At 38.1% G+C, this 26955-nt stretch overlaps 1 protein-coding gene and 1 long non-coding RNA gene across 2 annotated transcripts in view; one reads left to right on the forward strand and one right to left on the reverse strand.

The window, feature by feature from the left end:
• The window catches only part of LOC142041369 (uncharacterized), a 48322-nt gene extending 41262 nt beyond the window's left edge, over positions 1–7060 (reverse strand). The window contains exon 1 of the long non-coding RNA XR_012653435.1: positions 6934–7060. This is a non-coding gene — a long non-coding RNA (uncharacterized LOC142041369). The remainder of the gene's footprint in view (positions 1–6933) is intronic.
• On the forward strand, positions 7008–25884 carry CHORDC1 (cysteine and histidine rich domain containing 1). Its single transcript, XM_075050111.1, has 11 exons — positions 7008–7286; positions 12644–12693; positions 14748–14804; positions 15285–15445; positions 16043–16143; positions 17097–17155; positions 18225–18295; positions 18523–18628; positions 20351–20470; positions 21137–21199; positions 21706–25884. Exons 1-11 carry the CDS (start codon positions 7223–7225, stop codon positions 21847–21849), a joined length of 996 nt encoding a protein of 331 aa, XP_074906212.1. The 5' UTR covers positions 7008–7222; the 3' UTR covers positions 21850–25884.
• The last annotated feature ends 1071 nt before the right edge of the window (positions 25885–26955 follow it).

Genomic DNA, 26955 nt, shown 5'->3' on the forward strand with positions numbered 1-26955 from the left:
AAATCACTTTGTATTGAGAATGCCTGCTGGAACACAATTCAGAGCTGTTACAGGAGAATTTTGCTACCACCTTCTGGCTGACAGAAATACTTAGCACTTACTTAACCAGCGTACACTGAGTTCGTAATGCGTTTGCCATTTTTTCAGTCTGCACTCTTCACACATTACTGCCCCATTTTCTTTAATACGCAAATAGGAAATACAAAAAAGTTACACCTTCATTTTGCAAACCTTTCTGATAAAAAGAAAAAAACAAATTGCAAAGCCTAAATAATGAATTTGAAAGTTTTTAAGGATTTGAAAATCGTAGTTTTGTAACTGAGAAGATTTAAATTTATCATAATCAAAATTAAACTTCTTGACATAAAACTAAGTGGGTTTTTCCCACTTCTTATCCCTCCCAAAAAAGTGTTGTGGTTCAATCCAATTTATTTCATTTAGTTATCAATGAACAGAGAAATCCATTGTTTACATCACTGTAAAAATAATTCACAAAAGGTGCACTCTTGTAAAGTCTTTCGCACACTTTTCCCATTGCACATGTGACTTAGTCCCACTAACTTCACAGCACCAGAAACAAAGACAATCAGTATGCTGGATGGCTGCTTTTACTTGAATACAACTGCTTGCAGCAAATTGAATGAAAAAAAAGCATAACCAGATCACAGTCTTGTTAGCTGTGTTATGACCTTTTCTACCGTTGCCACAATTTATTCTTAAAACTTCTGGAGTTACGTAACAAAATCAGCACTTCCGTCTTTTGCTCTTAAGTAGCTATCCAGCCTTCAGCTCAAGAAAAGCCTGAAGCTCTAAGATTAAAGGTTCAGAGACATGATGATAAACAAAAAGAACTTTGTATTTAAACATTTTAAATACTTTTATTTTTAAAACAACATCTGATGTTGAGAAATGTCCAAGAGAGCACCTTGAATGAGTCTGGCAACACTGACGAAGTGGGAGTAATCACATGAGCAAAGAGAACAGGAATAAAGGTCATCATTACTTTCTGTAACTAAGACCAGGTCACTTCATCTAATATAAGTCCTTTCTGTTGCTGAAACAGGTGATCAGAACACCCCCTCACCATGCACAAAATCAGATTTAGTTGTGTTAGTTCCCTCCAGGGTGAAAAGAGGAAAAAGGACAAGAAGCTGGAGTTGGGGCAAATGGAAGCTTAAACATTCTGTGAAAATATCCACCAAATTAAAGTGAACGTTACTACAGTGTAACGTTTAAGTATCCAATCTATATTTAGTTTTTGTTCTTCTCCCACTAGTATTTATATAATCCATCAACTTTATTTTCAAATTGCTCTGGGTCACAGCATTAGTGCACTATATGTACCTATATGAACTACCTGAGTATTTTCTCTCATCTAGGGAGCTGAATTTTTTAAAATTTCATCATAGCATTTATGTTTCATTATTCACAGATTCTGTTGTATTTCACCCTTGTTTCAGATGCAGGAAGAATGAAAAAGATCATTATAATACATGCATCACTGCAAGTTATTACAAAGTACCACTCTACAGAAAGGCTGTACAGACTGCATCGAAGAGGTTTTACTCTCTGCAGCTAGGTCAAAGGCACAGAAAAACCTGAATGGGAAGGCACCAATGTATTATTCGGACTTAACCCGTATGCTATTGAACTCAATAACGAAATTTCCAGTCTCCTTAGCAGGACCTGAAAGCAGACTTCTGAAAACTGATTAAAAAATTATAATGTTTTCTAGGTTTCAAAGGCCCCTTGAGAATCCAGCCATAAGTGACTAAGCCTCTCAAAATGAAATGCAGGCACCTAGGTTACTTAGAAGACACCTTTGAAAATTCCGCCTTAAATGAATTCTTACGATCACACGGCAAACCTATGCTAAAGCCAGATATCAAAAGCAGGTGGTGAGTCTTAATGAAGCATCTACTCAGATTTAGGCCATGTTTTGGCAGCAAGCACTCAGGTGGATTATTAGAAACGGGTGCTGTTTAATCTCTCTCACCTCCTGGGAGAAAACTGGCATTTAAAAAATGTTAGCAACAGCAATCACAGAAGGAGGAGAAAAGTATTCTCTCCTAAAAAGCCAGTTGTTCTGCTTCTCCATGAGTTGTGATGTTTTAAGATGTTCTGCCCATCAAATCTGAGCATATTCAGTTGAACTGGACAGTTTCTTGAAAACTCTGCAGGCTTTTGACTCTCTTAGCTTTAGAGGGATTTACATTTGTATTTTAAACCTCTGCTAAGCTTCCTAAAGAAAGGATTTGTTTAATTATTTCATATTTTGATATTTCCAGATCTGAAATGGAGCTACCTGCCTTGACTGTCAATGAGTTCCCAGGATCCCTTTAAAATTCAAGGACTCCCTGTCTGTTCCAAGGAATTTGAAGGACCCCAAAATGTCCTTTGCCACTGACAAGAATCCAAAACATTCAGCTGCAACAGGTGCTACCCACATAGCAGCCCTAGTCTGGAGCTAGAGTCCCGACAATCTTCTCCCCCAGCCCCCCCTCAGTTTTATTCAAATCTGGTTTAGTTTGGGGGGGTTTTTGCAATCCTTGAATTGGCAGTTCTGCATGAACAATGTCCTGGTTTGCAGACAGCGGGATGAAAGGCTCCTCACCAAACAAACTGGCAAGCAAATCAGCAGATTCTGCATTTTGCAAAGTGAACTGAAACATGCCGTTTCTTTACAGCTTTGGGTTTTACAGTGAAACCCTGCCATTTCAAATGCTTGGAAATGCGTGACTATCTCATGTGTAAATTCCATTAACCACGGGCGAGATGGGGTAACTTTTGACTGGTAGAAACTCAGGATGGCTTTTGGCAGAGGAAATCTCTGTACAGAATCTCTCTCTGTGCAAAAAGGGGGATATAAACCCCTCTGTTATCAGCCAGAAAACACATCCAGCATGTCAGGACATACAGAAAGCATTCAGTGTCCAAGAGAAGGGTGCACTGACATTCTACCTAGCAGTGAGAGCCAACAGAGGGTAACGTTACTAAAACACATCAGATCTGATTATAAATTTTCAAGCTTAGAGCACAACAAATAGACACCATTTCTGCTTGCCTAAAGCTGTCTTTGCAAAGAATTGCCTTGCAATCTATCTTCTGACAGAATTCAACACCATGTTCTGCTCATTTCACCTACCTGTTTGGTCCAAAGCACCAAATACAGTTCTTGGTAGAGGTTTCCTACTTGGTACAGAGTGCCTTGAACTGAAAACTTCCATAACAAGTCCTTAAAGTATTGAACTATTGTTTTTAGGAACATAAATGTTAACAATAATACAATGTGTAGTATTTCATGGTAGACAGGTGTAAAGGATGAGAAAGCTTCACATGACAGTGGTCATCTCCAGGGGGTAATAAGAAAATATTTTTCACAGGTTCTCAACACCACAGGACAGGCAATAGCTCTGCACTCTAAAAGGCAACATGCATTCCTGGTTGTACTAGTTCAATCTGTCCAACTACCACTTTGGGCAAATGTGTTGCTGTGATGCTTCAATCTTCTGGTCCAGATTGTGGATAATGAATCTCAAATTAAAAAGGATTTTCTCTGAGAAAAAAGAGATTGAACTCCTTCACCACAAGAGAAACTCATTTTCACTGTCTGATCGTCTAATTTGACCCCCTGAGTAACAAGACACAGGAATTTCCTGGAGCAATTCCTGCTTCAGTCATATAACTTGTGCTTGAAAGACACTGGTTTATATATATGTGTACGTATATGTATATATATATACATAAAACCAATAGATACCATACAAAACCAATCATCCTTTTAAAGCTTCCAGCAATGAAATAATAAAAATAATCCCATCACTCGTCACTACTCTTAAGAATGTGCATCTGATTTCTGGATTACAGATTGTGTAGCTTCCCTTTCCAGCCACTGATTTTTCCTATCCCTTTCTGTTAACATCAGTGACCCTGTATCAAAAATGGCAGTTTTCCATGGAATTATACAAACTATGACCAAGTCTTAACCTTCTCTAGAATCACTTCAATGAGAACATTTCTGACATTTTGTAATCATCTATGATCAGAAAAAAACCACCTGTGTTCTTACCAACAGTATGACTGGCACTGACATATTATTTCCCATCAACTTTTTAAGTCTATCCAATTGCATACATACACACAAGTCCAGAGCAGCAGCACATTCTCCTGTGTATGTCTGTTCATTGCAAAACACTGCTTCCATACTTTATTAAGTGTAGATTTTCTGATGTGAGAAAAATAGAGCATGTGTAAATAAAATAAAGTTGTATGAACACAAATCTTTGACTATTTCTCAGATAAGGTATCTCAAGATCCCGTTGTTAAAGACATCCTAAAAGTTTGTCTAATACTCTGGAAGATTTTGCAACTGTAAGTAAAGGACTAAACTCATTGAATTATGTAAGTACTTTTCATGTTTTAAGTTCTAGGGACCCAAAATCCAGCGATCAACCATTAGACACCATTCCTTGTCATTCTGAATCTCGGTTAAAAACAGAGGTTTCTACCCAAAATATACAGGAATAAATGACAAATCTATTATGCACACAAGAACATGATTACCTAAATCTTTGAACAAGTTACTCCCTGTATTTCCAAACCTGGGTTGACAATCTTACACCTTCCAAGCACAGAAACTGCTTTTTTTAAGCCATGTGGACTTCTGTGAGATGACTATTGTGTACTTTGAATCTGTAGTGTTTTGTGTAGGCAGAACATTCACTATTTCAAAAGACTCACTTAATTACAAACCACTATTTGCTTGTACACTGTTCTGTGAAACAAAAATCTCATTCTATTTAACATCACCTACAAAGAAGACAGATACAGCTCAGTAACCCTTCAGAGAACTGATTGTATGTGTGTGTGTGTGTGTGTTAAAGGTAACAACAAACTGAGTTTTCAGATTAGTTTTTCATTTTCTTTAATGTGATACATTACAGAATTTTGAACTATGAAGCAAATACGTTCTTGATGGATTTGTTTCTGAAAGATCTAAAGGCACGTCTCCCTATCAGTGAGATAGTAACTAGGCATGGAATAGCACCACCCGATACTTTTTGTGAACTATATGGATTTTAAATCTTATTTTTCTCCCCAAAAGCTTCCTCTGTGAGTGTTTGAACCAAACTCTATTACTAAGGTCATAGGAATGCTACTGTTTAACCCAGTAAATATCATGCTGGTAAAGTGACGCTTTTTGTATTTTTATACAAATATTCTCAGAACACAAATTGACGCTACCTCTGCAAAAGCGTAACTTATTTGCATTGCACAAAGCCAAAAATGTTGGCTCCTTCTAAAATGGAAGTATGCTTGCTCACTATGGATGAAATGCAACCACAGTCACAGAAATAGCACAAAACTTATTTTATGGATATAAATCAGACTTTTATTCTTATGTGCTACTTTCATTGACAGCAAATAATGTGAATTTCATGTTTTAAGAACAATTCTGGGCCCTACGATAACAATGCAAATACACCTACTTTAATGATGCACCATTTCCATCAGTCGTCTTCTTATAAAATAAGGTATCCAACAAACAGAAACAACTTAAATGCTTTCTATGTAAAAAGGGAAGCATAAAAGTTAGTTATATTCTTACTCCTCCCCTTTCTTTCCAAATTGTTACCACCACATGTATTTATACTTTAAACACTCCTGGCAAACAGCAAAAGAATATTTTTTTCTCCTTGAAACCTTATCCTCCCAGTCTCACGACAGGCCATGGCGGGAGCTCAGATCAGAAGCAAGCACTTGCTGTTTGATGGCTCAAGCAAACGCGTATCTTTGTGCAAGATATACAGATAATAAAGCAAGTGGAGAGCATCTCACAAACTTACAAGTTTCCAGAAGTTTAGGACTACATTAGCAGCAGTCTCCTGATTATCCTTTTTGCATCCTTAAACTCCCTTTAAAGGAGCACTTGTAGGGATCACTTCATCTGCTCATTCTATGCACATGTGCTTCAGGATTTGTTGTATGCCATATAAACACCTAGGCACTTCTATTTTAAAAACTGCGCAGTAGATGTTTAATTATAAGAAACCACTTTGTATTTGCCTGCAGAAATGTAACTAGCTATAATTATTAAATACAACCTATTATAATACATCAAAGAAGCTGGCACACTATAGAGGACACATAAATCGGTCAGCTGACAGGAGCATTCAGGGTAACTTGCAGGGAACTGCAAGAACATAATTAGAAAATTATCTTCTTCACAGTCATTTCTGGTGTTGGTATCTTTGTTTCTGTGCAAACGAGACAATCTAATACACACACAAAAGTACTTTTTAAAAAATGAACTCACATGTACCATAGGCATTTAGGAGGTAAGCACTCATAGTTTCCTAACCAGTCTTTTTATGTGGCCAAATATTTTTTGAAGTGACTCAGACAACCTAACATTCTCAAAAGAAAAAAGTTTAAAACTCGCCAGAGGCTGACCATCCCCTCCACCAGCCCAGCAACAGCACCGCTCACAAGCTGAGGTGCTCGCCGTCTCCTGGCGACTCCAGAGCGCGGAACAGCACCGCCGTTCAGCGGCACTCCCACACACAGCCCCGCTGCGGCCAGCCTCCCTCAGCACCCCCCAGGCCCAGCCGCCGGACGGGGCCGTGAAGAGACCGGCCCGGCGCGACGGGGAGCACCGCGGGGGGGGCCGGCGGCGACAACCCGCCTCCTTCATGCTGCGGATGAAGGGCTTTCCAGGGATATCTCACCCCGGCGCCAGCCCTGCCGCGGCCGGCGAGGCCGCAGAGCCGCCCGGGGACGGCAACGCTCGCCCTGCCCGGCGCCATCCCGCCTCACCCGCCTCACCGCGCATGCGCGCCCCCCACACACGCTCCCGCCTCACCCGCCCCACCGCGCATGCGCGCCGCCACCGCCGCCCAAGCTCTCCCGCCTCGCCCTGCGCTCCCCTCTCACCTGCCTCACCGCGCATGCGCGCCGCGGCGGTTCCCCCGGCTCCTTCTTCCTCTTCCTCCTCTCGCTCTGGCAGCGGCTCCCGCGCCGGGCGGCGGCGCCTGCGCAGCCGTGGCTGCCCGCTCTCCCCTTCCCCCGAAGCTTCGTGAAGATTCCGGAAGGCTCCGACCGGCTTTTTCCGCTGAGGGAGCCGACCCGCCTCCGCCCTCCCCGGCGCTGCCCGGTTTCCTGCCGCCCGCCGCTCCGCCGGGCTGCGCTCGCTTCTCCCGAGCGGCGGGGCCGCTCCGCCGCCATGTCCTTGCTGTGCTACAACCGGGGCTGCGGCCAGCGCTTCGACCCCGAAACCAATACGGAGGGTGGGTGAGAGCGGCGGGGAAGGGCGGCGGAGGGGGAAGCGGGGGGTGCCTCCCTCACTGCCCCCCCCCCCCCCCCCCAGCTTTCGGTTTGGGGGGGTGAGGGAGGGCGTCCCGGGGGGGTTACGAGGGGTCTGTGTCCGTCCCGCCTTCGCCTGCCCGCCGCTGCAGGGTGCCGGTCCGGGCTGGCTTCTCCCCGCGGAGACCCCTCGCGTTTTTACACGGTGGTTTCTGTCGCTCGGGGGTGGCCCGGTGTGGTAAAGCGGTGCTGCGGGTTGCAGCCGGACCGCGAAACCCGCCCGGGCTGGGGGTCGTCCCTTCGGTGCGGAACTGCGGGGCTGGCGGTGGGCCTGGCGCTGAGGGGGTGGAAGGAGAGCGGTGTGTGAGGGAGAGGCGGTGCGGAGCAGTTCCGTACGGTGCTGCCCTGCCTTCTGAAGGTGGGAACGGGAGGCCTTCAGCGACACACGTTTTTCCTTTGAGGGCCTCCGTGGGTGTTGCATACATAGCAGTTATCAACTACCTTTTTTTTTTTATTTAATTGTAGTATGTGGACTTGCAGCAGGTAATTAAATTTATCTTATGATACGTCTGCTTTGCCAAGTGCTGTAAGCTCTAGCAGCGCTCCCCCTATGTATACCGGGAATCCAGTACCTAGCGAAACATCTTTAAAGCGCTGTCGCTTTAAGTTTCATAATTCCGTGGAGGCTGCAAAAGGGTGATCTGAGTATGCAGTAGGCTTGTCCTCAACTGGTTTGTGAAGTAGCTCTGTTGGCTGAATTTCTAGAGTGGCCTCTCTGCATTAGCTTAATTTTTTGCAACCCACAAGATTAGAAGTATGTTCTAACATGTGCGTATTCTGTGATTAAGAACCATGGTATAAAGTGTGTTTATTTTTCTGAGCTAAATATTTCCAGAGAGAGGGGCAGCATTTTGAGTAAGACTCACTAATGTTAGTAACAGCAAAAGCAGGCACGGTCGTGGAATGCTTCCATTTAGTGATCTCTTCCACCACCATCCCCTGCGCCCCTTTGCCCCCAAAGACAAAGCAGGCAGGGGGTTTCAGACTAAAAATTCTTATTGGGGCTTCACGACCTCTACTTATTACTAAAATAACAGTTTTTGCCATGTGCTCCTGTGTTTGTGATCAAGTTGTAGTAAGCTCGATCTGGTCCTATGCTAACTGTGGTGCTTGGATTGGGGAAAACAACTTCTTGAGATGAAGTTTGCTTCAGTAAGTGACTGGAATACTTACTGGAATTACTGTCTCCTAGACTAAGCAGTTCTAAAGGTAAACATAGTTATTCACAGACCACTTCAGAAAATCAAGTTTGACATTTTCTGCGGAAGAAGAGTGATTATAACTTTTGGCATCCTTAAACGTGACAAAGGTCAATGGGATGATTACTACTTAGGTATCTAAATCCACATTTATCTGTGTATGGCTGTCAGGTTCAAATGTTTGTTTGTGTTTCAGAACTGTGTTTGGAGTTACCTCAAAAACATTGTGGGGAATAAAGCTAGAACATGTGTTAAACACACACCAAAATACTTATCCCTTTAAGAAGTTTTGCATAGACATAATCTAATAGTTAAGTTTAGGATAAATATATTATTAGGAAGTTTTCTCAAATGAAGATAGGTAGAAAATAAGGCCTTCTGGCCTCAAAGCAGTTTTAGATCTTTCAGGTTTTTTTGTCTACATTCAGCCTGCGGTGTAGATATTCCCATAGTGATGATTGATTTAAGAGGCCGTTAATCTTCTCTTCAGAATCTGATGGCTGAAATAATATATGTATGTATTTTCTGTAGAAACTCTCATTGTTTCCAAAAAATGAGCAAGTGGCAACTGGCTGGCATGGACTATATGCCTCTTAAAGAGAGGCAGAAAAAACAGCCTGAGGGAAAGCATTAAAGGTATGTCTACACAGTTGTGACCAAGTGCACAGTTATGAATTCATCTGTGGCATGCCTGGCAAGGTACAAATTTCACATGCATTTGAGATATGTTAACTACTAGTTAATCCATACTGTTAAAGACTGGTGTAGCATCTGATGTAGAAGGTAGAATTTAACCTAAAGTGGTAGTAGGTTTTTAATTTTTTTAAACTTTTTTTTTTTTTAACCTGTCAATGACTATATGAACATTTCTAATCCATTTCAAGGCCTGGTCAAATTTTGTGACTAAAACAGTGGTATGAGGTAATACATGCACACTTTGGCATAGGTTTGAAATCAGTGCTGCTTAAAGACAGTTGAAAAGATGGTGTGCAAAACCAGCCTGAAATTGTGTATGTTATATGTGTTTGTCTTGGTTTCTTCACTGTACTGCAATGTTTTTTTTCATTTAGGCTATAATTCAGATCTTTCTTAATGTGGTTTAATTTGGTCCATTGCCAGAACAGAAGCACATACTCTTTTGTGTTTGTTTATATCCTTTTTCCTTAGATCAAACTTAGTGATGTTGCACTCGCAGGATAAGTGTGATCACCGAGCTGATGAAAACTTACTTTATGTATTTCTGAGGTGACATGAGTGAGAGAAGTTAGCTTAGATTTTTGGAGTCTGTCTGCCCAGAGTCAGGTTTTTTTTAACCTTGTCTGGTCCTCGCAGTTCAAACTCTGTTCCTATAAAGTGCACCCCGTAATCCTCTGTCTTCCCCACCATTTTCTGTTTCTCAGGCTGAGCCTTTCTTTTCGCTGCTGTACCACGTTTGTCCTGTTTTCTATGGGTTTTTTCCAATGCTGTGAGAAATTCAGTGGAATTAGCTTCCTAGCTTCAGCAACCACTTGAAGGCATCACCTTCCTCAAGATACTGAATGAACCTCATCAGGTTTAATGACCTTCCATTGCTTTGGGGCTGTAAAGCATAGCTTGCAAAGTATCGCAGTGTTTCTACAGGACAGCAGGTTGGTTTGCAGGTTGTATATAGACAGATTTCTCATTTCATCCTCAAGAATTCAACAGGATTTCATTGTAAATACCTCTAAGTTTGGGTGACCTGTACCATTTCCTACTTTGACATTTAACAGAAAGACTAATACAGTGCTTCAGTGAATAAGCAAGGATGTAGCAGTAAGGTAACAGCAAACAGCAATGTGTGCATTATGAGAGTGGGATTGGTTTGGGTATGAAATCAGCATTAAAAAAAGCAAACCTGAAAATTTGTGGTACTTGCATCTCCAAAAATTACCTGAGGGTGAGAGAAAATAGCTTGCTTTGAAAACCCTTACGTTTTTCTTGGTTGAGGAAAGATATTAACAGCAGTAGAGAGAGAACTTGATTTTTTTGCAGAGAAAAATGTAGAATAGCAACCAAAGGCTGGAATCTGAACTCGGACAAATCAGAAATAGAACATGCTTTTAACTGCTCAGGTGACTATCAATGTATCCTAAATTCCCATTTTTCCCCACCTAGTTTGAGATGGGATACTTTATGGATGTACACTTTACTCAGATAAGAGTTGTTTGACTCAGTGTGAGTGAAAACGAGTTGATGTCTTACTGTCCTCTGGTATGCAAAATAGTCAGACTGCTTAGTGGGCAAGTCCCACTGCCTCTGCTTGATGCATTGCAGAGTTCCTTGCTTCAGCATCTTCTGTTGTGGAACATGCATGGCCCTCATGAGATAGCAGCAAAGTAGGCTGTCATTTGCTCCATGATATACCTCCTGCAGAGAGGGCTTCAGGAAGCAAGGAAAAAGGATTGGCCTTGGCCAAGTGGACAAATAGACACTTGTCTGTGTCTGACTTATGAGCTGGAGGATAGCCGCCCCTGAGTTAATTGATCATAAGATGCTTTTAGTCTCTAAAAATGTTACCCTGATTAACAGCACCTCTCTCATTTAACCCACGTGCCTGTGAGGGATTAGAAATATTCATTTAAGTCTTCTGATTCAGAAATAAGCTTTGCTGCAAACAGAGCTTAGTTTTACTACCGTGATGCTTATGATGACATAGTTTCATACTTTTGGAAGAGAATAACCTGTATTTTTATTTGATTTAGCAGTGAAGTCCTGGGTTCTTTATGTAAAATACCAACATTTTTTAATTTTCCTCTGAGGTTTACCAGCATTAACTTTTTATCCTGAACCTGCACGAATTGGTAGAAGTTCATGAATATGCTTCTAAGTCCTGCTAAAGGACTGAATGTCCCAAAATATGTGCCTTTTGAGTTAAGGTGGGGACTGATGTCTTTCAGACTGTATTAGTGCCTTAGACTTAGGCACTGAACATAAAATTAAAGAAAATTATACTAAGCAGTATTTCTTAAAAATCTACATATTCATAAAAAATGAAAACAACAAAGTTCGGGGGGGGGGGTTTACCTATTTAATATCTGGAGGCAGATTACTAAAAGTTATTTATCACTTTTCTCTTTTGCTTCCTATCATGTGTATTGTGATATTTTTCACTTCTGTTATTTGGAAGCTTATTATAAAATTGTTACTGTCTGTGTCACTTAATTTTAGACGTTTCTGACAACAATAAAAATTTTGCTTTAAAGGCTAAAAGATAATTAGTGTTTCCCATTGCTTTTAGAGTCAGGTCATTAAAATATTATCCATGCAGTACATGTTAAAGAAAAGTTACATAATCAGAGCAATTATAATACACATGGGAAAAATACATATGTTAAGTAAAAAAGGAACAGTTGCTACATAAAAAGATGTAATGTTTATAAACATCTATGAATGTAAACAGTTCTGTTAATGGATGTTGTGTTTCAGTGTAGTGTTTGTCCAGAACCTATTAATAATTAATAGTATTGACATGTCTAAGTTGTGTATGTGGAAGACTAGCCTTTGGGTTCAAGTCCTTAAGTGACCTAGGATACTACAAAAATTGAAAAAAAGAACAAGCTCATTATCATGGATAAAATAATGAACTCAAGATTTGTGTTAAGAGAACTTTTTAACAGTGTTTCTAGATAGGTGGCCTTGATCAGATGCAAATAGGTGTATTTGATGCTGTAAACTAGTATTTTATGTCTGTCGGGTGGCCACAGGGCCACCTTTTTACTTCTGCTGAATTACCAGTAAGGACTGATTTTTTTTTTGATAAAAACAAGGGATGGTCCATAGAAAGTTTACTTGTGCCATATGGAAGCAGAAGTTTCTCTTAGGTGCCTGCTTTCTGGTTTGTATGATATAATACAGAAGGAAAAAAAAATCTTGATTATTTATGTTTAATATATGCTCTCAGCTTGTTCTGTGGAGTCTGTATTTTCCTTCATAATTATGTGCACTCAGGGAAGTGGGACAGCTCATGGCATACATGAATTGCAAGTGTGAAATGGTTTTGTGATCAGATGAATAAAGATTCTTGGTATGCTTGAATAGTAATAATAGTGATTTTCTTCTAGATTCATGCACATATCATCCAGGTGTGCCAGTCTTTCATGATGCTCTCAAAGTAAGTATGCAACTATCCTTTTAAGTCTTATCTTTTTTTCCATACATGTTAAACAGTATGCATTTTTTCATTTTTAATTCCAAATCTTTCAGTGTTGCGGAAACTGGTGTTCAGCCTATGGTGTTTGAGCAATGCCATGAAATTAGAAAAGCACATGTACTCAAACCTGAAGAAGAAATTAAAAACTGTACTTCTATGGTCTAAATGTTATACAAGTCTGTATGATACATGTTTCCTATTGATTGACTTTAGGTGTCTCAACAGTTTAATTAGGTCCTCTGAGTAGGTCTTTGGAGGCATTGAGAGGTGTTATACTCTTTCAGTTAATTAACCTGCTTGGAATTCAAACCAGCTGCTTGTGGTCTTACGTGGCTAGAGCGCTAATGTGTATGTGACATTTGCCTACTGTAAAAAATAATTGTGTTCTGTTAATTGGCCAAATAAGAATGTTGGTTAGATTGGGACTGGTCACCCATGCCTCTGATGCAGCTGTCCAGGATTCTTGGGCTACATCTTCAGTAGTGAATTAAATATACCTGTGGCTGGTCTCCGGTGTTTAGGCCAACCGCATAGCCCATATTTGTTATATTAAACTGTCTTCCTACTTCAGGATCTGCTGGATGCATCCAAACTGGCTACAGGGAATTATTTGAGACACAACTGCCAAAAGAGTACTGGAAATCATTCTAACCATTTAATTGTGTATGGTCAGAAATCTGGTGTCTAGAAATGGAGCCTGGCACTGTTTACTCAGTACAGTTGTAGCCTAAGTGACCTTTCTTAGGACACCAAACTGCTATTTAACTGAGCTTTGGGGCAAGCATTTTTTCTTGGTATTTAGGAACTGCTTCTACTGGCAGTGCGTCTCATCCCTGTCCCATAATGTGGTATCTTTTGGGCTCATGGAGGCTTGTGCATGTATGCTGGGTAGCATGCTTTCTGTGAGCTACTGCTCATACTGTAGTACATGACTGGAATCAGCCGCCATGTGCCACTAGCAAATTGGGACAGATGCTGTTGGATCAAATATGATACAGTTACTTAGACTATGGCAGGTTGTTTTGTACAAAATTATGGTTGTACTCATAACACAGCACATAAAACTTCTACCTAATTATAGAGACAGAAATTATACGGTTACCTCAAAAGCTTGTGTTTACTCCCTTTCTCTTATATACACACTGTTTTTAAAACGAGTACTACTTTCCCCTCTCTCCTTATTGTATCTCTTAGCCTAATTAAAAAAATCATCACAATTTTGCACGAGCAGTTTTCTTCCTGCTATGAATTCTGGATAATTTAAGTGGGCAGGGTGAACCTTTTGTCTCCTTGACTGTGGAAATGGTTAATATTTTGAGGATACTTTAGAACCACCTACCTAAAATCCATTGTGTCACACCACTTAAGCTCTCAAAGCTGTCGTGCATTTATTAGTCAAAGTGTTGCCTTTACTAAGGTTCTTCGACTTCTAAGATGCATTATTCACAGTGGCAAGATAATTTTCTCTAAAATTGGATTTCTGGTTTATGTAATAAAAAGTGCTCTGGATTGATGTAGTTGGATAGATGGCTATGCAATGCGGATACCCGGCTTTGTGCTTGGAAATAAGCAGCTGAAAGACTTGACTAGTGCTCAAGGAAACAAAAAACCCTCATTGTTTTTGGAAGGGGGCCTGTATATTCTGCCACAGGTGAGCCTAGTCTCAGGTATAGTATTTGTTTTGCTTACATGTTACTTTATGAGATAAAGTAATATTTCTGTTTTCTGTTGTACAAAGTTGGCACCTAACTTGTCATGGAAATATTGCCTCAAGTTTACCGAGCTTTCTGATTAAGGCAGCATGAGTGAACTAGAAAAGGCAGCTGTAACAGGTTTCTCTGGCTTTTAAAAATCCAAGTGATGATAATATTGTCCAAAGAAGGGAAGAAAATAATCTCTAATCAGGACGTGCCACATCTTGTAAAGGAATATAATTAGTCTTTTGCTTTTTATAAGCTGTTGGCAAGTAAGGTAGTCATCATGCTTGTTTTGTTTTTATTCCAAAATGTTTATAGGGTTGGTCATGTTGTAAGAGAAGAACAACAGACTTTTCTGACTTCTTAAGCATTGTGGTATGTACTCATGATTATTTACAGTTTTTACACTTGCCAAATGACAGTGATAAGAACATGTACCATTTAATATTTACGTGTTTAAAATTGACGTACTTTTGTTACAACTGTCTTAAATCTTGCATGCACTATTTTTCGTGATAAAATTTTAAAGTTGGGTCCCATTTTCAAGCTTTAATGGTTATAATTAGTTCTATGAAAACCTATTTAGAAGCTTGTTAACAGTGAAGGAAGGTCAATATTTTTTGTTACTTTGCTTGTTTACAGGAAGTATGCATTTTTCTTTAATATATATCCAAATGAAGATATTTTCCACTGTAGTTGTAGGATTTCCTTTGCAGCCAATGTTTAGAGTGGGCTAAAGGAGAAGATGGGGCTGAAGAAATAAATCTAGAAAACTTGTTGCAGTTCTTGATAATTTTTAATCGTAGGCACTTAACTACACTGCATATATATATAAACATACGCTTTCCACAATAGGGCTGTACAAAGGGTCTCCATAACAGTGAAAAACCTCCTGAGCCTGTTAAACCAGAAGTCAAGACTACCTCTGAACGAAAGGAGCTAGCTGAACTGAAACCCAAATTTCAAGAACACATAATTCAGGCACCAAAACCATTGGAAACAATTAAAAGGCCAAGGTACAGTATATGATACTAAGTTTTGCCAAATTTCTGATCAGTTAGCCAAGTTAAAGCTCGTTTGGTTATTCAGTGTTACAGATTTCATATAGTGTAAAAATTCCCAAATTAACTTTAAAAGATCTTGTGTTTGGTAGCCGTGATGATGTTATTGTAAGCTTCAAAATGAGATAAAAGAATTCTGGTTAGGACAAGGTAGTACTGGATTTCTCGACATTTAGCTTCACAGGAAACAAAAATTGCAGTCTCAAGCCTCATAGCTTAGAATGCCACTAGCAGTTGTGTTTAGTGTTTTAAACATTCATCAAAAATGATTTTAGAGTGTTTGTATTTAGATTCCTTGATATCTTTGATTGATTTTTATTGTTGTAGGGTATTTAGAGTTTCCTCTTGAAAGCCAAGACTGCCTTCTAAATTTCTAGTCTCTTTTTCCATGAACAGTAAGAATTGGCATTTACAAATCTAGTTTTGTTTGTTTGTTGTTGTAAGGGAAGTTGGAAAGGAAGAGACTTATAGCAAGATTAAAAGTTACTACTTTGTCATCTTTTGTAAATTTTTTTTCATGAAGCTGACATGAATACCTGGACATTTTTTTAGCCCAGATGAGCCAATGACAAATTTGCAGCTGAAAGTGTCGGCTTCCTTGAAGCAAGCACTAGATAAACTGAAACTGTCATCAGAAAATGAAGAGAAAAAAGGTAAGGGTTATAGGGAGGTTAAGTAGGTATATGATGCTAATTGTCACACAAATAAATGAAATACTGTTGTTTCTGAAGTGATTATTTCATGTAATTATGTTCTTGTTGTTAATAATCTGGGAAATACCTTCCAGTCTAGGGAATGATAATCAAAATTTGAACAATGTGGAGCCTTGGGTGTTAGGAGCAATACCATTGCCATTAAAATTACTTGAACTGCCTGTTTTATAAGATTTCCTGGTTAGAATGGACATGATGGGAACATCCATTTCTGAATATATGACCAAAAGAGTTCCCAATAAATGAACTCTACTCCTATGTTACTGCAAACATGATGTCATCTAAAGCCTTTCGTAAACTGGTGAAATTCCTCTGAAGACTAGTTGGTGCTCCCTCGTCTGTTTTTCTGTTTTTTTTTTTCTTCCCTCAGATTATTTGGAATTTGGTTCCAGAACTACACTGCTCCTTAAGAAACACTTTCTAATTTCAACCTACATTTGTGGCTATTTTATACACTTTTGTTCTTGTGCCAGAACTGTCATTTAGCTCTTCTTTCTACTTGGTATCCAAATTCTTTTCTTGTGTGTATTTATAGACAGCAGTTGGAGCTTTTACATTCTTAGTTTTACAAAACCAAATGAGTGATAGTTCTCTTCCCCTATGATTGTAATAATCTTCTTCATCAATTTTTTTTTGCCCCGTTTAAAACAGTGTAAAGGTACAGAACCTAGAATCTGATGCATAGGTAATACAACTTTTGGAATGTTTGTGTAATTTCTGTTTCTTTGTACCTTTCTGGCAGACTTCAGTGCCAGGCAGAAAATAGACAGCTTGAGAGTTTGGGGTTTTTTTCTAATCTACTCCTTAGCTCATTTTAATTCTTAATAAAAGCAAAACGTTTAGTACATTATACAATTCAGTTGCTATTTTCTATAATATGATTCTGTTTACAGAGGAAGACAGTGATGAAATCAAGATTGGGACAGCGTGTAAAAATGCAGGCTGTTCAAAAGTAAGTGGTTCAGTTCCACTCTTAAACCCAGCTGCTAAACTATAAAGTGCACAGTTTTGTTTTCCTTTCTTGGGTGTTTCTTCGTGTGCTACAAATTGATTTGGAAATGGCTCAAAGTCCACCAGGCTTAATGAATGCACATGTGATAACACACTTTAGTATGGACAAATGTGGGCTGTTTTGTACTGTGCATGCAGTAAGCCTAAGATTACTTTTTTTTTAACCCTGGCCTGAACTTCTAAGTAGTAAGCTTGCCAAACCCATGATACTGACATGTTTCAACTTAAAATGTTAAATATAATGTTGCTGAGAGGTGATAACACTTGGATTGCTCTTGATAACCCGTCTATAGGTCAGAAGCATCTACAGATCTTACGATTTAATGCTTCGTGCCAGAAGAATCCACAAAGAAAATGTTTTAACACTTCTAGCATCAAAAGTAGTCTTTATGTTACATAGTAATTTAAACTGAAAGTTTTTTACAGTGACACCCTTGTGTTGTCCAGAATGGGACAGTAGAATTTAAATAAGTATTTCACTGGACATCTGACACATTTTGCATTTTCTACTGAAACTCTAGGGCGAGTAGAACTTAGAGCAGTCTCTTGTTTGTGTTGGGAAGAACTGATCTGATATTTAGTGGCAGAGTTGTATATTGTTTAATTTATTTCCTTTTGAGAATCCATGTGTTTTATGAATGATAAATTTAATTTTAATTTATTTTCAAGTTAAGTACTTGTTTTCTCTGAATATTCAGAGTATTTTTGAAGATGGATGTCTCTGAATATTTGAAGTGACCTTTATGAGCATAGGTGATGTCACCATTGATGTACGCCATTGAACTAATGCAAAGTATAGCTTGTTAGAAGGAGTGCCAGGGAACCATCTGTGAATGAAGGCTGAATGGTTACTCTGAAAAGCTAGGGCAAGCCATTAGATCTAGATTATTTACTCAGAAGCTTTGTAGTGCTTTGTTCAATGTTTCTGTTGTGGGTTGGGTTTTGTTTTGTTTTTTCCTTTGGTCCACATCCTGCAATAGTAATACATTTTAAATGCTTTGTTTTACTAGACCTACGAAGGACCACACAGCACAGAAGAAGTATGTATATACCATTCTGGTGTACCTATATTCCATGAAGGGTTAGTATTCAGTTAACTTTAAATTTTTTTTAATTAGTCTATTATGTGTTCCTGCTGTCTTTGTAGATGTTGCCTTGTTTTCATTCTGTATTTCTTCAGTCAAAAATAGCAATGCTTGAAGAGGGTATACTAAATTAACAGTAATAGTGCATAAAGGAAAGATCTTAAGTATTCACAGTAAATAGCGTCCTAAATATTGTTTGTTAATTGCTTTGCAAACTTTCAAGGATGAAGTATTGGAGCTGTTGTAAAAGAAAAACATCTGACTTCAATACATTTTTAGCTCAAGAAGGCTGCACAACAGGAACACACGTATGGACTAAAAAGGATGCGGTAAGTAGCATTACCATTGTGTTCTGTAGCTGGCCATTCTGAATTTTGAATACTGAAATGTAGTTAGTAGCTTGTTTGAGTTATTACTGTAGTTGAGCTGTTACAGATCATTACTTCTGAAATAATATGGAGGATATTATGCACAGTATACACAGAGAAATGGAGTTTGAAGTAATCTGTGGTAGAAGTATGCTTGTAAGAGAGTACAACCTTTCTTTTTAGTGATACGTATAGTATCACTATAGCAAGAGTGGTTTTGGCAAATTAAGAAAAAAATAGCAGTCTTTTCTGCTTTGTTAGTTAGGAAAGTCTATAGTATTTCATATAGAATATATTCAATATGTAAGACTTTAAAATAAGATTATTAGAAGTCTTTCCTCTCCCAAAGACAATGAAGGGAGCAACCATACATGTTCTGTAGTAAAATAACTGTACTTCCAGTTTCATTCAGAATAGTTGAGTTGTTGTTTAGGTGGGGATGGCAGGATGGATAAGGTCAATGAGGTTCCATGGGTGGGGGGCGGGGATGGAAGGGTCTCTTCCTGTTTAATTTGGATTCTGTTTACACATCTGAATATTTTTCTGGTCTGAATCTGATTGAGTGTTTTGGTTTGGCTACCAGTATAACAAATACAGAGACAGCATCTGCTTAGTTTGTAGGTATTTCATTGAGATGTTGGGAACAAACTGCAGAATTACAAGGTGAAAAATACTCCCATTCAAGGTTTAGAAAGATTCTTAGAGAATGTTATAGAATGTAATAATGGAACTGAACACTTCAAAAACATTAGCTGGTCACATGTTGGATGCAGGTGAACACAACATTCTTGTTATGAATATATTGTCTATTGCTGAGGCAAAATGAGTTTGACACTGCAAACATCAGTAACATTTAACAGAAGAAAATAAGGGTGTATTATAGAAAGTGTAGTTCTGTTACCTCGTTCTACAACAATTACTTCACACGTCCTTTACTTCCTTTAAGTCATGGAGTTGCTGCTTGTGTTGAAGATTTACATTTGTGTTTAAGAATTATTTTCAAATACAGAAAGGAGGGATAAAAAAAAAAAACAAAAAGCTGAATTTGCGAGCCTAAAGCAGGAGAGTGTTCTTGTAAAGAATTAACCCAGATGTTAAGAAACTGTGTGTATATTAAATAGGTATATATTGAGATAATGGGCTTCTAGCTAACAGGGTTTTTTTGACTTTACGTTTTTGTTGCCATTTTGGTTTTTTTTACTGTTTATTTTTCCTGCATCAGGGAACAGAGGGTAGTATTCAATAATTTTTTGCAGTATTATGTAAGTTTCTTAGAGTCATGGCTTCTTTTTCTTCAGTTACTTTCTACAACCTGCTGGACAACTGTAGTCTTGGAAAGGAAGTTAATCCAACATGTAACTTTTTTTTTTGTTGGTTGGTTGGTTGGGTTTGCTTTTTAGGGTTTTTTTTTCTATCACAATGTCCTGGTTTCTTACTGTAGTCTCTGTCATAAGCATTGGTTTTCTTGCTTCTAATGTTTGTCGGGGACCAGTAGCTGAAATACTGAGTAAAAAGAGATGTAGGTGGAGTCTTTCAATCTTCTGTGAACATGAAATATAGTCCTTTATTAGCTATGCTTATTGGCTGTTAAAATAGTCCTGGGCTTTTATCCTGATTAGTCTTGTAAAAATACTCCTGAATGCAATTTTAAGTCTCTTTTTCTGTACCTTTTTCCTTATATAGGGTAAGAAAGTAGTCCCATGCAGGCATGATTGGCACCAGACTGGAGGAGAAGTGACTATTTCTGTGTATGCTAAAAACTCTGTTCCTGATCTGAGCTACGTAGAAGCAAATAGCACAATGGTGAGCATCTACCTTAAGATGTAATTTATTTTTTTAAATTCTTACAGCAGCTTGAAGTTAGGAAGATCTGGCTTCTACTTTATTTACAAGGCAGAGGTAGCGTAAGAATCTTTTTTGAGAAACAGCTTTTTCTTGGCATTTGTGTTTGTTCAAGTATGTATAGCTTCCCCACCCCCCTTCTGTTTGGACATCTGTACTTTAAAGTTGGGGCTTTTTTAAAAGCTGTAATATAATATGTCCAAAAAAAATCTTTAATTTGACTTCTGCAATTAAAACCTGAGTGTGGTGGATTTGCATCACCATGTGTGTAAATAATTATGGATTCATAATTTAATTGTGTTTGGCTTAATGTAGTTTAATATCATTCTTCACAGTATGCAGTTTCACAGCTATTAATATTAAACAAGTGTTAAAATGCTTCTCTGATTTCTTAATCGTGCATTTAGAGAAAATGATGCAGCTTCCAGGATGTATATATGGCCACTATTGACTATGATACTGTATCAGAATCTGTTAGAATAGATTTTCAATTCTATGTCTGAGGGACAATTTGATCATTTTGCTTAGTGATCTGAGTCCTAATGTCAAGTACATTTAAGCAAAATATATCACGTGTCAAATGTTTTTATTAGCCTGACAAAATTTTCTGTTGCTTTTCCTGTTAAGTTAAATATCCATATTGTATTTGAAGGAGAAAAGGAATTTCATCGCAATGTGAAATTATGGGGAGTAAGTATAAGAATTTTTCTATTAAAAAAAAAACAAACACCAAAACACAAACCCTCAGCTTCCTTTTTCAAAACAGTTTGGTTTTCCTCATTACTCTGCTTATTAAGAGAAATTCAGTTGCATATCATTCAATAATTACGTTTAAATCTGATGTAATGCCCCAAGTGATCAGGTATGACATCATAGTTGACCCTACTTTGAGCAGAAGATGACCTTCTGGGTTCCTTTCTGATCTCAATACCATGATAGTGGTGTTGCAGAACAGCCTTGACACTATGTAGTTGCATGCTTATGGATGTGTTAGACCCAATGTATATGTTATATATGCATGGGCATATGTTCATAGCTTGGCAATGGGAGAGGGCTGACTTTTCTAGATAACGGGGAACTCCATCTACCTAAACATCTGCTGAAATTTAGTGATAAGGTACTCTTCCTAACTTAATTCCCAAATATCTTGCAGTCTGTTTCTTAAATTGAACTGTGAAATATGTTTTCTGTTCTAGGTAATCGATGTAAAGAGGAGTTATGTGAACATGACAGCTACAAAGATAGAGCTTACTATGAGAAAAGCAGAGCCCCTATTATGGGCAAGTCTTGAATTACCGGTATCCAACACACAGCAAAAAAAAGAGAATTCAGATCAATAATGATTCCAAGAGACAAATTATCTCCCATTATGAAGTGGTGACTTGCTACTGTAATCAAATATTTAACTTTTATATAGATTCTTTTTTTTATGCTAGATCATATGTTCCATTCTACAAAGAAATTTGACGCACAGTAAACGGGGGTGTAAACTTGAAGGGTAATAGCTATTTCTGCTCTTGCTCCCATGAGTATATTTATTCTAGTTGGAGTGTCTCCATGGGGATTTAGAGTAAAAGAGCTATTGCCCTTTGCTTACAACCTTACCTGCCATGCACTGACTATCCAAATAGATGTGTTCTCAGTCCGCTGTGTGTGTTAATTTTTCAGGTGTTTGGTTTAGACTGGATCTACTGGGTAGCACGTGTTAAATTCAGCACTGTTCATTATAAAGCATACAGTAATACAGGTACAAAAATCTGAGGTTACAAAGTGGTTAGCATGCAATTCTACATCAAGAATAAAAAGGTGCATAAACATAAATAGGAAAGAACACTTGTAGACTTGCATTTTTGTCTTCTGAAACTGAGGTTTGTTTCAATACCTGTTGGTTGCGAAGGGATGGAATAAATGGTATTTTCCTAAGGATTTCAGTACTTGCTGACTCTTTTGCTGTCTTTCATGTATAAAAGCAGGAGATCAGATTAAAATAAAAGCAAAGTTGGCAAGAGGGGATTTTTTTTTTTAGTCATGTACCATTTGGTATTTGAATTGTTAAATATAAAAGTGAATGGACTGTGAAACAGCTGAATAACTTAGCATACAAACAGCAGTCTATTGTAAAATTACCAAGGTGCTGTATATATTTGACAGTCTTTAGAATGTATATTCTGTCCTATTCTACAACATTCAAAATTATGAATCTTTTTTCAGAGTAGATGGATATGTGTAGTAGGAGAAGCCAGTACACACTGTAGGTGTCTCAGGAAAATTATTTCCATGTAGATATGCATAGCTTTTGTTTCTGAGGGTGGTAATCTAAGAACTAAATTTATCTACAGGACAAATCTTAGAAGAAACAAACAACAATAAGCTTTAAAATGTCTGTCTCAAGTCATAATTGTACCTTTTGAATTAAAATATTTTAAAAATACTTCTTTTGAACAACATAAGCAAAACACTTTAATTAGAAATCAAGACCTTATTTTAGTTTTCAATTCCCCATCAGCAAATATTTGTGGCTGAAAACAGGATAGTTTTAAAGACAAGACTTTTACCCAAGCAGCAATACATGCAGTAAAGTTGCTTTCTCTTTCTGCTTGAAATAGTTTCTTAATTTTGGGTTGCAGCTGAAAGAAGAACAATGTTTTTGTATACAAGTCATGTAAAATGTACGCCATTAGTTATTGTGCCAAAACTTGTATATGTAAACAGGCATTCCTGTGGACTGCTGAAATGTGTGGATGCTCATCTACCTACCTTGGCAGACCTGGAGTAATGCCAAGGAAACACAGAACGTAGTAAAGGCTTTCTGAAGTTAAATATGGATTTCTAAGAATCATACTGTTTTCCAACTGGTATAATTTGACTTGAGCTCAGAGTTCTGTCTCTAGCAGTACTTGAAATCCTACTTCATGCTTAAAGTTGTAGGAAATACTTTACCAAAGAAACCATCCCTAAACACCAAGAAAGTAACAGCAGTGCTGTATATATGAAACTTGTTTTGGTGCTTTTTTTACCTTCATTTCAAGATCCTGTTTCCTCATTGACTTGGAGGGAGTGTGGTTGCTTACTCCCTTGGGCCCCTATTAAGAGTTCTAGCTCTAATTTCTGCTTAAAAGATTCTGTTAACCTCTAATAATGCTGCTGTTTATTTGTGTTGGTTTGGGGGGGGGGGTGTTTGTTTTTTTGTTCTGGGTTTTTTGGGGGGGGGTTTTGGGGGTTTTTTTTTTTTTTAGAAATTTGAACATGCCAGGTTCTGTAAGGTTATAGGGTACAAAAATGTTTGCCTGCAAATGGTCCTTTAAAAGTTGAACAGATGTTCCCTGATGTGTACTGAACCAACAAGTGGAGCTCTTATTTGTATAATACTGAGAACAATCACTTCAATGAATGAAAAATTCTAGATAGCTATAGCTAGTAGCATGCCATATGTGTTTTTGTATGCAGAATTCTGAACTTGGACAGCAAAATGAGCAGTGTTTAAATCCCAGGATAGAGTTCTTATTTAACAAGCAAGTTCAAACATGTGTCTGTCCATATGCATACATATACCCTAAATATCTTGTGTCTTCCACATTTTTTTAACGTATTTTCAATTTATTTGCATCCTTACATGCAGTAGGTTTGGAAAACAATTTCTGTTTTTAAGCAAGTTGTATTCTTCCTTAGTATACTAAATGCTAAATGGAGAGAAATGTGGGTGAATGGCCCTTCTGGTGTTAAGGCTTCAGACTTTGGGACCCCATAACTATTTCTTAGACTCTTTCAAACTACGTCCTGCTGGTAGCTGAGTCAACTTGGCCATGAGTAGAAGAAAGCTCCTGTGAACATGGTCCTTGGTTTTGCTTCTTTTTATTCATTCTTCCTACTCGTTTCTTGTTGTTCATACTTTCAGCACAAAATTAAAGATAATTCAGGAGTTCCATAATGACTTTCCCTATCAGTGGCAATGAAACTGCTTTTAAAATTCACCTGTTTAAAAAAGCAAGCAAACAAAAAAAAAAAAACCCAAACTGACCTGCTTTGATCAGGCAAGAAGGTGTAGGTTTTACAAATAATAGCCTAGTTTTCTATGGCCTGTGATGTTTTTCAGTAAAAGGATAAACTTTCAGAGGCTGCTAAAAGTCTCTTGTTTAACTGCGTTAATTCTTAGCAGCTTTTGATAACTATATATCTGCATCATGAAGCTGCAAAAGCTATATCACCTACAGGCTTCAACACGCCAATGTTTGATCCTGGTATCTCATGAAATGACATCTTGACATAGGTAGCGGTACCTGACACTTCAGTGGAATATTGGGTTGGTTGTAACTTTTATTAGTAGATGTGGAGAGAAGGTGAGACCTACTGTAGTGTACCAAACCAATCAATACTTCCTCAAAAGCAAGATCTAAGTGATTTTTGATCACATAGGCTTTCACCTGTCTCATAATGGTGAAACTAAATTGCAAACAAGTATGTACTGGAATACTTGTTGTCAAATTTACCCTTTTTTTCATGTTTTCAGAAGTTGTGCTGTATTTAACAAGTTGGTTAACTTGATACAGTCTAGCTATATTTTTATAATTGGTGAGTCTTTAAAAGCTGCAGTGTGTTTCAGTATGGGTTTACATGTTACACGTGTAGGCAGCATATTACATGTCTCAGAACTGACTGTCCAGGTCCATATAAAACTTGTCCTTCACAATCCCTTTTTAATATGAAAAATTGCATGGTTATACAAGTTTGTGACAGAAATCTTAATCTTTTCCCTCATGTATAAGCCCATTTTCCTACCTAGCATTACATATTATATCTGTAACAACATTTCTTGGAGGAGTTGGAATTTATTTTTACTGTTAATATACTGTTAAGCACTGGGCTGTTCAGCTGCTCTGACTCTTAACATTTTACATGGCACTGATGGAACTTGACAAAATATCTGCCGTCGTATGATCTTCTGGAACATCTACGTTATCAAGTCACCATTTCAGTAGTTTAGGGATTAGTTTTACTAGGAATTTTGCCTCAAAAAAAAAAATCTACTTATTCTGTATAATGATGCATTTTTTGCTTGCATTCTTTAAACATGGCATGAGTATTGGTTAAATACTGTACCTGTTAATCATTGGTCTTTCCCAATTGCTACTAAAATTTTTTTATCTCCATTCAGGAATGAGATCCTTTTTAAAGTAATGAGTTATGTGTCTGGAACACTTTTTAAAGGTGGTAATAATTTTGCCATTATGAGTCTTGAATTACAGTTGAAGGGGGGAGATGTCTTCATGCATGGTTGCTTGATTCTGCACATTCATAAAACTTATATGCAGAAATTAATCTCATGTCTTCATGCTCTAGTTTTTTTCTAAATGTATTCAATAAAATTCTTACTACATGCTGGTTGCATTTGGGTTTTTTTTGACTTTTGTTATGGGAGAGAACTTCCCTTTGGATTTGTGACATGGTTGAAATAAAATGGAAGCGGACATTTTACACAGGTCAAGTTATATATGAGGGAAACTGTGTGGCAAAGTGGTTTTTTCCCCACCCCTTGGTTTCTTTTGTTGCCTGTTGCTTTCTAACACAACAGTCCAGTCAAGATACGTAAGTTTTGCAGCAATTTGAGTAAGTGTGGCTACTTCAGATGGGAGCCTGTCTCATTCACAGAAATTGTTCTGTCCAAGAATTTTTAGCTTTCTGGAATAATTCAAAATACAATGTTTGGGCTGTTTCTAAGAATGCTGAAGATATTATAGCTTTGCTGCTTTTTACTAGTTTTTTGGAAAATGGAACAAGATACCTGTCAAAACTTCTGGCATTCTCAAAATGGGAGAGAAAAAGGATTCACTTCTTGGGGCCTGAAATTTTCTGTGGTAATAAAAATTTGGTGTTTTCTCAAAGTTTGGGTAAGTGTTTTAACCAAATATAACCCAAATACTGCCACGGACGTTATAAACTAATCCACAGTTACTGCGCCAAATGATTGTTAGTCAAGCAAATTCAGTTTCTCCCGAGTTTGTCTGCAGAATGAAGGGTAGGTGTTGTTAGTGGTAAGGAGGGTGGGCGGGCACAGAGTATGGTCCTTAAGACTTCTCTGTACGCAGCGCAGATTTCAACCCATGTTCATAAAGTCAATATTTTTCTGTTCCAACTTCTGAACATTTTGTTTCCTACCACGATGTTGGCATGAACAGGAATGAACTACTGAACATGACCGCTGTCAGCTACGCGTCTGTAGTCAGTCCTATGAGCCTAGAAGGAAAGGGGCTGTAGGAACAGGTACCTGTGATCTGGAGGTACGTGAAATGCATCTACGTGTTTTTCTTTAGCTTCATTAGTCAACCTATATGATGACTGATTCTGGCTATCCAGAAAGTGTGCAGATTTGTTTGCAGCCAGTGTGCTTCTGTGTGAGAAGGAAGCATCCTCTTGAATAAAACATTTTTGTTACCTACTAGAAATATTTG

Source organism: Buteo buteo, chromosome 18 (assembly GCF_964188355.1).
Source record: "Buteo buteo chromosome 18, bButBut1.hap1.1, whole genome shotgun sequence".
Taxonomy (NCBI): Eukaryota; Metazoa; Chordata; class Aves; order Accipitriformes; family Accipitridae; genus Buteo; species Buteo buteo.